This window comes from Vulpes lagopus, chromosome 14 (genome assembly GCF_018345385.1).
Source record: "Vulpes lagopus strain Blue_001 chromosome 14, ASM1834538v1, whole genome shotgun sequence".
In the NCBI taxonomy this organism is placed as follows: Eukaryota; Metazoa; Chordata; class Mammalia; order Carnivora; family Canidae; genus Vulpes; species Vulpes lagopus.
This window is the reverse complement of record NC_054837.1, coordinates 14,270,610-14,283,691: the sequence shown is the minus strand read 5'-3', so window position 1 is coordinate 14,283,691 and position 13,082 is coordinate 14,270,610. Positions and strand designations below refer to the sequence as shown.

The 13,082-nt window shown below is 55.0% G+C and overlaps 1 protein-coding gene across 9 annotated transcripts in view; it reads left to right on the top strand.

Moving 5' to 3' along the window:
• The first annotated feature begins 10,050 nt into the window (after positions 1-10,050).
• EMID1 (EMI domain containing 1) overlaps positions 10,051-13,082 on the top strand; it is a 51,656-nt gene continuing 48,624 nt past the window's right edge. For 5 of the 9 annotated variants that reach the window (XR_005983807.1, XR_005983808.1, XM_041729346.1 and 2 more), the window contains exon 1: positions 10,051-10,265. Coding sequence is in view for 6 of the 9 variants with exons in the window: in XM_041729346.1 (XP_041585280.1) it covers positions 10,165-10,265 (101 nt within the window). In the remaining 3 variants the exon portion in view is untranslated. The remainder of the gene's footprint in view (positions 10,266-13,082) is intronic. The other 4 variants (XR_005983809.1, XM_041729345.1, XM_041729344.1 and 1 more) reach the window with 2 other exon arrangements.

Sequence of the window (13,082 nt, the reverse complement as noted above, 5' to 3'; positions counted from 1 at the left end):
AGTCAGCACGCGCAGGTGTGGAGTCTCCTTAGGATTCTCTCTTTTCTCTGCCTCCGCCCCTCTCCCCCTTAAAAAAAAAAAAAAAGAATATATATATATTTATAAAATTAGAAGTCCCACTTATTCTAAATAGAGTCCCACCCATTACATCGAAAAACATTCTTGTCCACTCAAACGCACAGTGTAGAGGTGGCAGGGTGCCAGGCGGAGAAGCTGCTACAGTCCCCACCTTCACGCAGGACAGATTGCTAAGTGATGACAGCACTCCTTCCCACCAATCAGGACAAAGTCTCTGTAGCCCTGTCTATTCTCAAAAAGCAACTTCTAGGCGTGGGTGGGGGTGGGTGCAAACCCAAGACGCCACCTACCGGCAAAGCTTTTAATTGCAGGCAGAGTACCCGGAGAGGACCGGCCCTGAGCCCAAGCCAGACAAAATGTCAGTGCATCAAAAAACAAACAAACAAACAAAAAAAGACAGCGCATCAACCATTCAGCCCAGTCTTGCCTAAACACGATGGCACTCCTAGAGAAGAGCTTTGGATTTCAACATGAATTTTCCTTGCTTTTTAGTCCAAGAGATTGGCCAATAGAAGTATTTCAAGCAACAATAATTGGTAGTAGCAAAGAGCATTTAGGAAACCCTAGATTTTTCCCCCCTGCATTCTTTTCCAAAGGCTGACCCATCTATCTGTCCCATGCCTCAGATCCCCAGGCTGCCCAGATGTCTCATTCTGCAAACTATGCTTCACATGCTTCAGACCCCACATGGGTACTTTATCCTGAGCAGATGTGCCAGCCACTGGACAAGGAGCTCATTCAAATGCTCCCCATAGCAATCTACCCGGAGGGGTAGCTGCCAACATCCCCATTTCCCAGGCAAGAATACTAAAGCTCAGGGAGGGGAAGCAATGTGGCCAAGGTCACACAGTGAGGAAGACAGAGGCAGGATTGAGACAGCCTCCTGGTCAACTGGGGCTACAGACCCCACAACATTAGCCCCATGTTGAGCCCCTTCCTAAAAGCAGGCTGCCCTTCTTGCTGGAGGAGTCCCAGGCAGGTAGCTGCGCTCCTGGGAAGCGCCCTACTGGGACAGGGCACAATAGGCCCCTATCAGGCTGGAGATGCCACAGGGTCCCAGGACCCATTCTGGACCTGAACAGTCCTGACCACGTGCTCTGGGGTTCTGCAGCCAGACGTTGGGTCCCACTTGGCCATTGCTAGCTGTGTAGTTTATCACCCTCCCAGGCCTCCCTTTCTTGGGCAAAATACCTCTGCATGGGCAGCTGTGATAACGTGTGTGGTCTGCATCACATAGATAAAGGCCAGGGTTGACCCGGTAGGAAGTGGGTCAGTGCTGACCCCTTCCCCCCACCCCCATGCTCCTCTCTACCACCTTGTCCTCCTTCTCCTTTTTTAAAAAGTATTTTATTTATTTATTCATGACAGACACACACACACACACACACAGAGAGAGAGAGAGAGAGAGAGAGGCACAGGCAGAGGGAGAAGCAGGCTCTTCGCAGGGAGCCTGATGCAGGACTCGATCCCAGGACCCCAGGATCACGACCTGAGTGGAAGGCAGATGTTCAACCACTGAGCCACCCAGGCGCCCCTGTCCTCCTTCTGTTGACTCTCTGTTCTCTTCTCTTCCTATCTCTACCTCTGCCTATGTGACTCCATGCCGGCCCGCCCTCTCCATGACAGGCTCTTGTTCCTCTATGCTGACATGAGGGTTCAATCTCTCTCCACATCCACGTGCCCTCTGTTATCCTCCAGCCCTCTGTCCCTCGCCCTCCTCTCTGTTTCCGTTGTCCCTCCCCCCCTTCCTCTTCCTCCCTCCCTGGGATCAGGGGACAGATAGACACAGCCACTTTCAGCTTCTTGTGGCTCCAACCTGCAGGCATGGGGGCAGGGTGGGGTGGGGGGCAGCCCTGGCTGCCTGCCAACTCAATTTCTGGGCCGGCTTCTTCCCACTTCTCTCTCACCTCCCTGAACAACCTCCATTCAGGAGTGTCATGAGCAACTGGAAGTCTTGGGCCAGGCCTGCTGAGGACAGGAGCTTGGGGTCCTCCCTGGGAGAGCAGAGGGGGCCTGCTTCTCAGCTCAGATGCAGTTCCTGATGCAGCCTCGGTACTAGTGGATCACTGCTTGCCCAGGAGTAGAAGTCTGCATAGACACCTCATCCTGGCACCCACGGGCCCTCCCAAGCTGCAGGCAATAGCTACCACAGCTGGAATTGTAAGAGTTGCCATTTTATAAGTGTGAGCACACATGTGTGCGTGCCCACACACAGATTTACTTTTTAGGGCAAAGAGTGACTATGGCATGTGTACTTTGGGGTATTAATTTTTTTCAGGGCAGCCTGGGTGGCTCAGTGGTTTAGCACTGCCTTCGGCCAAGGGCCTGATTCTGGAGACCCAGGATCAAGTCCCTTGTCAGGCTCCCTGCATGGGGCCTGCTTCTCCCTCTGCCTGTGTCTCTGCCTCTCTCTCTCTCTCTCTCTCTATCTATCTATCTATCTCTCCGTGTCTCTTGTGAATAAATAAATAAAATCTTAAAAAAAATTTTTTTTCAAACTATGTAAAAGGATTCACAGTGAACACAAAAACCTTCAATCCCACAGTTCACCTTCCCAAATGGATTTCTCATGAATCCTTCTAGAGACAGTGAGTGCGTGATCCAAGTATTTATGGGTATATATTCCTGCAATTTTCCCCCAAATGTTGGCAGCCTTTATGCACAGCTGTACTTAACTTTTGTCACTTCACACTGATCTAGGAAATTGCTACCTAATCTACCTCATCTTTATATATGTATTTCACATACCACAAAATTCATCTTTTAAAAAAATATATTTTATTTATTTGAGATAGAGAGGGCACAAACAGGGGGAGAGGCAGAAGGAAAACAAGAAGCAGACTCCGCTGAGCAGGAAGCCTGATGCGGGGCTCGATCCCAAGATCCTGGGACCGTGATCTGAGCCAAAGGCAGACCCCTAACCAACTGAGCCACCGAGGCACCCCCCCACCAAATTAATCTTTTAACATGTACAATTCAGTGGTTTTTTTGTGTTTTAAGAGTCGTGTGACCACTATTGCTATCCGATTTTAGGACATTTTTCATCACCCTAAGAAACCCGGGAGCTGGGAGTAGTTCCCTCTCCATCCCCCGTCTCCAGCCCCTGGCAGTCATTAATCTACTTTCTGTTTCTATGGATTTCTCTGTTCTGGACATTCCTTATGAATACAATATGTGGTCTTTTGTGTCTGGCTTCTTTCATTCAGCATAATGTCTTCAAGGTTTATCCATTATTCTTGCTGTAGCACGCACCAGTGCTTTGTTTCTTTAATGGCTGACTAATATTCCATCATAAGAGGCTTGGAGGGTGCTATCTTATAGTTTTCATTTGCATTGCTTTTCTTTTGAGTGAAGGTGAATGCCATTTCATTCTGAGTTGTCTGTTCATATATTTTTAAAGGCTTTATTTATTTATTTGACAGTGAGAGAGAGCACAAGCAGGGGGAGCAGCAGAGGGAGGGAAAGAAGTAAGCTCTCCACCAAGCAGGGAGCCTGATATGGGGCTCAATCCCAGGACCCTGGAATGATAACCTGAACCAAAGGCAGATGCCCAACCAACTGAGCCCTATTCATACCTTTTGTTCATTTCTCTATTGGGCCATTGATGTTATTGATTTGTAAGGGCTCTTTATATGTGAAGGAAATTAACCTTTTTATCTGACTGATACATTGCAAGTTTTCCCACAGTTAATCACTCTACTTTTTTCCATGTAGAAATTTTAAAGTACACAAATGTATCTTAGATGGTGTCTGGGGTATGTATATTTCCTAGAACTCTTAGAAAAATTACAAAAAGGACCTATGCCTATTTATGATCTATCAAAGGAACTGGAAAAATCAACAGATGACCCCTCCACAGGATACTGTGAGTAGGGAAGCTCAGTGGACACATGACCCAGGCTTGGAGAGTATAGGACATCTTCCTCAAGGCAAAAGGGGTGACAGGTGAGCTGAGACTGAGGGGTGGGTGGGCATTGGCAGGCAGAAGGGACAGGATAGGAAAGCTGTGTGGCCAGCTGGAGTGCACAAGGTGGCCAGGAGAACTGAGACACATTTGGTGTTCTAGGGTCTGGGGCAGAGGGAGGATGAGCAGGCCAGGCCATGTTCAGTTCTCAGCCTGAGGGCAGCAGGGAGGTTAAAGGTTTCCCCACATGGTGAATTGGCTCTATTTGCCCTTGGGAAGAACTGGAAGGGTCAGAGAGGAGGTAAGGCCAGCAAGGAGACCAAGGCCACATCCCACAAAGGGGAGAGGCTGGATGGGACAAAGTCAAGGGGTGGGCAGATGGACAGAGGATCCAGGCTTAGCGCCACGGGGCTGGACAGAGGGGGTGGCGGGAAGAGCCTGGAGTCCAAGCGCTCAAGGATCCACATTCCCCAATGGGGCTGTCTAGCACGAAGGCTCTCCAGGCCAAGCCAGAGGCTAGGGACTCCACTGCTCTTTGGCCTGGGGGCTCTATTACACAATTTATACCAGCACAGGTCAGCCAGTGCCAGTCATGGGTGGCAGACCGGCCCCCCACCCTTGGAGGCTCTCAAAGGAGTGGTGTTCTGAGGGAGGCCAGAGCCTTGGGGTGCAGGGGAATGGATGAAGCTCGGGAGTGGTGCTGGGCTGGCAACCCCGGGCCTGCCCCCTTCTGTCCAGCTCCCGCAGAACCCGGGGTCCTCTTCCCCAAGTGCCCTTCTCTCAGCACCTTTCAGCCTGCCTCTTTTTCTGTCTCTCCATCCATCTACTTTCTGTATCTCTCTGGCTCACCTGTCTTCCTCTATCCCTGGCTTGTCAGCTCCCTTTCTCTTTCTGAGCACCTCTCTCTCTCTCTCTCTGATTCTTTTCCCCTTCCTCTCATTCTCCCTTTTCCCCTCAGAATCACTTCCTCAGAGGCGGAAACCATTCATCTTAGGGGTATCACATGCTCATGGCCCAGCAGGCACAGCCTGGGACTGGCCAGGCCCCAGGCCCTCTACTCTGAGTGGCTCTTCTTGCCTGCCCTTCCCGCCTGCCAGACCCATCTAACCACAGAGCCTTATGGCCACCGCTCCCCACGCATCCAGCAGGGGCTGGGCTTCACTTCACTGGGGCTGGGAGATAGACTCCTTCCCACACAGAAGGCCCTCTCACTTGGCAGACCTTGTTCTTAGACCACTGGTCACTCAACACCCCCTTTACCAGCCTAGAAGTCCCACTACCAGTGATTTAGTACTTAAATGAGGAAGAATCTATTAACTGCCCTCTGACATTTAACAACATTCAACATTGACACTCTAGTGTGAATGAGCTAACAGCTCCTCCCTCTACCCCACAGCTAGATGGATGCTGCCTAAGGAGAACTCTTTAACCCATTTTAGTGGGAGGACAGGTGTAAAAAGAGGAATAGAATAAGGGACCCCCATAGGTGGCAGATGGGGCAGAGGTAGAAGGCAGAAAGGAGAGAGGAGGGGATTTGAGGGAAGGTACCAAAGGATGGGAAGTGGGGACAAACATTGTTAAGCAGAAGGCCTCTCATTTGTCCATGCTTTCTTTTTTTATTTTTTATTTTTTATTTTTTTTATTGTGCTTCTAAGGCTTTCCTTTCTTTTTCTTTTTTTTTTTTAAAGATTTATTTACTAAAAAAATTTATTTATTTATTCATGATAGACATAAAGAAAGAGAGAGAAGGAGGGAGAGAGAGGCAGAGACAGAAGCAGGCTCCATGCAGGGAGCCCGATGCAGGACTAGATCCCAGGACTCCAGGATCACGCCCTGGGCCAAAGGCCGGTGCTAAACCGCTGAGCCACCCAGGGATCCCCTGTCCATGCTTTCACAGTCAACAAAGAAAGTCTCCAAGTCTTGTATCATCCCCAGTTTCCAGATGGGAGGACTGAGTTCCAGAGAAAAGGGACTTGGTCGAGATCACACAGGACATCCAGGTCTCCTGACCAAATCCAGGTACCCTGTCCTGCCATGCCAGTTTGTGCCCTGCCTTGTCACTCTCTTGTCTTCCCCACACTCCCATAGGCCTCTTCTCCCGAGGATTCCAGAAGGCCCTCTTGCAGCCCTAATTTATGATTTCTGACAGCTTCCTTCCTACTGTTCCCTTCTAGCCTCAGACCCAGCTCTGTGAGGAAGGAATGAGCTGGGTGAGAAGGGCAGCTCCATGGAGCATAAATAACTTGTCCAGGCAGCTGCAGGCTCGTGGGGGGGGGGGCCCAGCACCCCCTCCCTGGCCCAGCGGGGTGTCCCCTGCTCTGGGACCAAGGGGCAACAGGGCCAGGCCTCCAGATCAAAGGCACAGAAAGCGGGCATTGTTCCCCAACCTGGAAACGCTTGGGGACAGCCGAGCTCTCCGGCCCTGCCCTTTGTCTGGGCAGAAGCTTTGAAGGGCACTGACATTTACCCGGCCCCCTTCCCTTTCATGACGTCCAGGCACTGCCTGGGCCATGAGGCCTGGGCCTCTGGGGGCTGCTGCCATGGTTCTGTGGGCACCCCTTGGCCCCCAGCCCACTCGAGATGCTTCCTCACTTATAGAATCCTGACGATGTGGGTACAGACCCAGTGGGGCTCCCTGGCTCTCAGCAGCTGGTGTGCAAACAGGGCTGATAACCATGGACACCCCAAGCCAGGGAGGCTGTCCTGCGGGACACAGGCTCCAGTGGGGGTTCACAGGGAAGAGAGGCTGCGGCCCAGGTTTGTTTGCTATGAGAACAGCATTTCCTGTTTGGACTAGGCTGGGTGGACGTGTTGGTGACTCCTCACCAGAAAGGCCGTGTTTCCCCCCCGCCCCTGGCCTGTCCCAAGAAGGGGTGTGTGTGTGTGTGTGTGTGTGTGTGTGTGTGTGTGTGTGAGAGAGAGAGAGAGAGAGAGAGAGAGTCCGTGTCCCTGTGTGGTCCGCACACACGTGCGTGTGCCCCTGTGTTTTCTCTCACCTCATCAGCTTCCAGACAGGAGTCTAAATCTGAGCCAAGTCCTCTTTTTCCCTAAAGAAAACCTCCCTTTGGGGCTCGGCCAGAGGGTGCCAGTGTGGCCTGGTGATAGGCCGGCACCCATCACTCACCAGCCGGCCTCAGGCGAGCCCCCACACCTGGGGACAATAAGGCGGACTCCCTGGGGACAGAGCGGAGGGCAGGAGACAATGCAAGCAAAATGCTTAGCACAGCACCTGGCACCCGGTCAGCGCTTGGGAACGGAAGCCGCTCGTACTGGCGGTTGTGGTCTGGTCTTGGCAGCAGATAGGACCAGGCCCTGGGGGAGGAGGCCCCGTCCGCAGGGACAGGCCCCGAGACCTCGAGCCAGTGGTGTCTCTCCCCTCTGCCTCTGCAAACACTGAAACCTCAAATGACCAAGACTCAGGTCCCCACAGCATTTCCTGCCCTTTCTGCTGAGAGAGGAAAGAGGACCAGAAAACAGGATGGCATTTCCCAGGAAAGTGTGTGCTTAACAGGGGGCTTTCAGGCCGTGCCCCAGGACCACCACCCGGAGACCCAAAGCTTTTGCACTTTCCCAGAATAAACTCCTGAGCCAGAGGGATCTCTAAAGGGTCATATGGCTTGTTCTTCCAGGCAGAGAAATGAGACTCAGAGAGGGGAGGTCACACAGCTCCCAGTGGTCGCTCTGGAATTGACAACTTTTTGGGGAGCTGACACTCTGCGGTACCCACCAGACAGTATCACCATGAGGTGGGCCCCAGGAGACCTCAGGCAATCCCAGCCTCAGCAAGGACAGGACCCCCCCGCCCTGATGTCCAAATGTCGATGACACCTTTCCCTGAGAGGATCCTGTGTTGAGAGGTCCCTTTTTTGAGAGGGTTCTCTTGCTGGGGAAATCCTGCAGTGGCCTGAAGCGCCCGTGAGTTTGGTGGCAGCAGTAAAGGGATGTATATGCCAGTCATCACAGGAGCAAATGGACCTGGAAGCGCCTCCTCTTTCTGTGGCAGCCAGCGGGTGTCCTGGACATCTTGCAGTCCCTCCCGGCTCTCTGCAGGATGGAAGCCAGAACCCAGAACTTCTTCCTGAAGAGCTGAACGCCCTCCAAGGTGCCCTTTGGGGAGATGGTTTTTCTTTTTTATCCTGGCCACTTAACCAGGGCTTGATGGGGCTGGGGCCCTCTCAGGAGATGATGGCCCCTTGGGAGTGACAGTCATCCAGGGGATGGAGTCACTGATCTAGTTGTGTCAAAAAACAAAGGCTAACCAAGAGAGGCACAAAGCTACATTTTGGGAGGTCAGAAAGATGGCATAAAGGAGGTGCCCCAAAATTGCACATGCTAGGGAGGGACGCAGTTCCCCAAGAGGGCAAGGTGGGTGTTGTGATGTCTTTGGAGGAGGTGGGGCATGCTTGGGGGACCACATGAAGCAGGGGACAGTGGATGCCAAGGCATGGCCATGACATCTCATGGCCACATCCGTATAAACACACAGCTGTCCTTACAAAGAGAAACTGAGGCTGGAGAGGGGCAGGACCTACCCAAGCTAATTTAGGCAAAGGCAGCAGAGCCAGGGTTTGAACCTGGATCTCACTACCTCCCCCTCCATATTGGCATGCCCTCTCCCGTCCTGCTTAGGCACAGGACCCGGGGCTGCCCAGCGCTGGTGAGTCCCAGGGACTCAGAGCTAGAGGCTGGCAGACGCTTCCTGCTGGAGTGTTTCTAGCAGAGATCCTAGGTCTGGGTCCAGACAAGCCATGGCAGGATCGCGAAGGGCAGGCCTCTGGTGCACTGCCCAGTGGGGCAGGGGAATCCTCAGCCCAGGACTGCCTGCTGCATGTCAGTCCAGGCAGAAAAGGAGGTTAGAGACTGTCCTGAATTTTGGGGGGTCTCCTCTAATGACAGCTGGGGTTCCTCCCCATAAACACACAGACCTACCACAGACATATCACACACCTCCACACAGGCATCACACACATACCACAAACACCCATCATACTTGCACACACACACACACATCACACACATACATCACAAGCACCATCGCATATATCTACGCTCATCCATCATACGCGCACACATTGTGCACACACACACACTTGCATACACCTTCGAGGGATTCACACCTCTCTCCCCAGAAGCTCATCCACATACCCCAGTAAAGAAACTCCACTGTAAACTAATCCTTACCTTGTTACAGATGGGGAAACTGAGGCCCAGAACAACATGCCATCTGTACTCTTCCATAATTGTGCTTAAGAGCTGACCCCTCTTTGGGGCACCTGGCTGGGTAAGTTGGTTAAGTGACCCCCTCTTGATTTCGGCTCAGGTCATGAGCTCAGTTTGTGAGATCCAGCACCCACAGCTGGCTCCATACAGGGCATGGAACCCGCTTAAAGTTCTCTCTCTCCCTCTCCCTCTGCCATTTCCCCACCTTAAAAAAAAAAAAAAAAAGCTGACCCTCTGAAGTCAGACGTGAGTTCAAATCCTGACTCTTCCAACCACTGACAGAGCTCTCCTCTCTGTGCTTCAGTTTCTCCATCTGTAAAATGGCAGGAAGAGTGGACACTGACTTATGGCCAGCCCGGGTCTTCTCCTTGCAGGGGGTGGCCAGCGGTGCCCGGGCCTCAGTTTACTCCTCCGTGTAATGGGAATGATTGTGCCCAGCGTGCCAAGAGTGTTTGATTGGTTTGAAGGTTAAACAGAGACAGGATGTGAAGTGGAGGCGGGGTGCCCCGCAGGGTGGCGCTCACCGCTCCGGAGGCCCCTGCTGCATGGTGGATGGATCCCGGGCGCCTTGGCAACTGGATCCCTCCAAACCGTCGGGAGGGGGTGAGGGCCTGGGCACCCTAGCTCAGGCGCGGCGCCTCTGGGTCCCGGCTGCGTCCCAGGCCCCGGCCCCGGGTCCCGCGGCGAAGGGCGCCGGGTCAGGTGGGCACCTGGCCGCCTCCCGCCCAGGCCCCCCGCCCCCCCCCGGGCTCCTTCCGGGTTGGCGGCGGCGGCGCAGGGGGCGGGGGGCGCGGCGCGGGCCGGGCGAGGCCGGGAACGCGCGCCCCCGCCCCGCGCCCGCCTCCGCCCGCCCTCCCGCCGCCGCGCTGGGACCCGGGCTCCGGCGGCGGGGACGGCGGGGACGGCGGGGACGGCGGCGCGGCGGGCTGGGCGGCGAGGGCCGCGCGGAGGGCGGGCGCAGCATGGGCGGCCCGCGGGCCTGGGCGCTGCTCTGCCTCGGGCTCCTGCTCCCCGGGGGCGGCGCCGCGTGGAGCGTCGGGGGAGCCCCGTTCTCCGCACGCAGGTAAGGGCTGCCTCGCACCACCTCCGCGCGCTGCCAGCTCCGGGCCGGGGCTCCAGGCGCCCAGCACCCCCAGCACCCCAAACCTCCGTGCAAGCCAGGGACTGGAAGGAGCCTGGTGCCCCACCTCGGTGCCCGCGGGATGGATGGAGAAGGGACCCGGGCCGCCCCTCTGCTGGCGGAGGGTCCCGATCCCTGTGTCCGGAGCCGGCGTTCCCCCAGAGCTCCTCCACTCCCACCCTTCACCCCAGAGCTCCAGAGGGGGGAGAAGAGGAACAAGGAGGGAGAAGCCGCCTCCTGGGACTTCCGTCGCCCTAGCTCCAGGGCCCCCTTCCCTTCGTGTCAGAAGAGCCCAGCATATCCCCTAGCTGACCCTTGGGGACCCTCCTCCCTTTTCCCTGCTCTAGAGCGGCTTTTTTTAGTACCCCGGCTATTTATTTCCCTTGGAGGAAGAAGACTGGGGTGGAATTTCACAGATCTGAGGGTCAGTGGCCACCCCAGGGACCTGGCATTTTGAACAGAGAGGGGAGAGAGCATTCTGTGTTCCTGCTGCCCTTTCTGGAGCTGGGAACATTCCCTCCGTGGGTGTTTGTGGAGCATCTCTCCCCAGTGAGGAGCCCCTTATTTGCAGTGCGGTTGTTAATCCTTCCAGGATTGAATAAGGTAGGGAGCACTGTCCCCATTTAGCAGATGAGCAAACTGAGGCCCCCTAATCCTGTAGGCTCACAGCCCTTAATAGAAGTGCTAGGATTGAATCTGTCTCTTTCTAGCCTTGATAACAGCGTTTGAACCTGTCCTGGCCCCTATCCTGGCTGCAGCCCCCACCCACCCACCCACCCCCCCGCCCCTGCTGGGGTCCCCTCTCAAAGGCCAGCCCTTGTCTGAGGCAGACAATACGGAGTAGCCAGGCCTCTTCAGGCCTTTTCATCCCATTCAAAGACCTTCCCTGGTCCCCACCCCCTAGGGCCTCAATTCTTTAATTCTTTTCAGGAATCCCCTTTCCCAGTGGTCAGGGGCCAGCATGCCCCTGCTGGGCTAGCAAGAGCAGGTGACATGGCTAGGGCTGGAGGGCAGAGGTGGCCAAGGCATCAGAGGCTAGAATTAGCAATTGTCTGAGACAGGGACAAGCAGGTGGCAGATATCACAGCCACCATCACCTACTGCATGCTGACCACAGCTGACCTGGGCCTCCAGAATCTTCCCAGCTGCCAAGGGAGGCATGCGTTTTGATGGTCCCCATTTCATAGAAGTGGAAGCTGAGGCTCAGAGGGAGGATATGACCTGCCCAGGGCATGAATGTGAACCCCCAGGATCCTAGGTGCTAAGATGACCAAGACCCTAAACTCAAATTCCCAGTGTCAGGCTCAGGAAGATGATTGAGAGGGCTTAAGGTCCAGACTGCCAGTCCAGGGCAGGGCCTCCCAGCCTGGGCTTCTCACCCCCCCAGGGCTCTGTGGGTGGGAGGGAATAGGATGGTGCCTCTGGCAGGGTAGCTTGTCACTAGAGACTGTCGCCCCATCTATTCACAGAAGGCTCACGGTGGCCTGGCATCACAAAAGCCCTGTGTGGGCAATACCGTTGCTCCCATTTTACAGATAAGCCTGTGGCCCAGAGATGAAAAGTGGCACCTCAATCCAGGCCAGCCAGTTTCCCAACCCAGTGCCCTTGGCATCCTAGGAGAAGGTGTCAGCTTGTGGGTCTGGGAGAGGTTTACAATTTGTGGCTAGGAGTCAGAGGCTCCAGTCCTGGCTGTGGCACTCACTCAGTGTATGACCTCAGGTAGGTCACTTCAGAGTCCTGGCTCTCAGTTTCCTCAGTGTTTCCCTCTTTCCTCCCCTTGTCCCCTGGCCCCTGGCCTGTTCTGAGGGTGGACAGTCCCCCATAGGAAGGATGAACAGTGGTTCCTGCTATCGCTGACATTAGGTGGAGGAAGGGACCCCTAGCTGGAGGAATCTGTGGTCCTCAGCTGCCAAGACCTCCCCTTGTGGCCACGTCCCAGTATTGTTGGAGACAGCATGGGGATGTCACACCCCATCAACCCTCCCTCCACCCCCAGCCCAGCACCCCAGGCGCCCCTTGGCAGCCAAGGGATCAGAGGCAGAAAAGAGGCTTTGTGCCTGGGGAGGGGGAGGCCCGGGAAGGCGTCCAAGGGGCTGCCCCAGCTCCAGGAATGTGGCAAGACTTCGAGACCCCCGGAACCAGGGTGCCTGGGGGCTGTACAGAGCTGCCTTGGCTTGCCCCTGCCCTGTATGTCCCCCAGTCCCTGCTGGGGCTCCTTCCTGCCCCCCTGAGGTCCCTTCCCTCCTGAATCCCTGTTTCCTTGAACGACCCCATCTCGGCTCTGTGGCTCTGGAGTAGAAGCCATCACCAGTGTCCTGGCCCAGGCCACTTCTCCCTGCAGGATGGGCTTCCTTTGGGCAAGTCCTGGAATCAAGGAGAATGGAGAATTCTATTCCCCAGCTGCTCTCTCAGGAGCTCAAATCCTAGCTCTCCACCCACTTGGGTGACCTGGCCAGGTGACTTTTTTTGGAGCCTCAGTGTCCCCCTCTGTAAAATGCAGACCCTGGCAGTCTCCATCCAGTCTCTTCCCTTCAAGGGAAGGACTGTGCACGGAAGGCACTGTGCTGGGGTCTCCCAGGGAAACCGCTGTACCACAGCTGTGGGGGGTAGGGTCCAAGTCACAGTCCAAGAACCATAGCAGTTAGTGCTGGGCTGTGCAGTGTGTGAAATCTCCTCTGGCAGAGGACATTCTGCTGTCCCCGTTTGCTGATGGGCAGAGTGAGGCACACAGAGGGTCAGGGTCTTGTCCAAGGTGGCTGA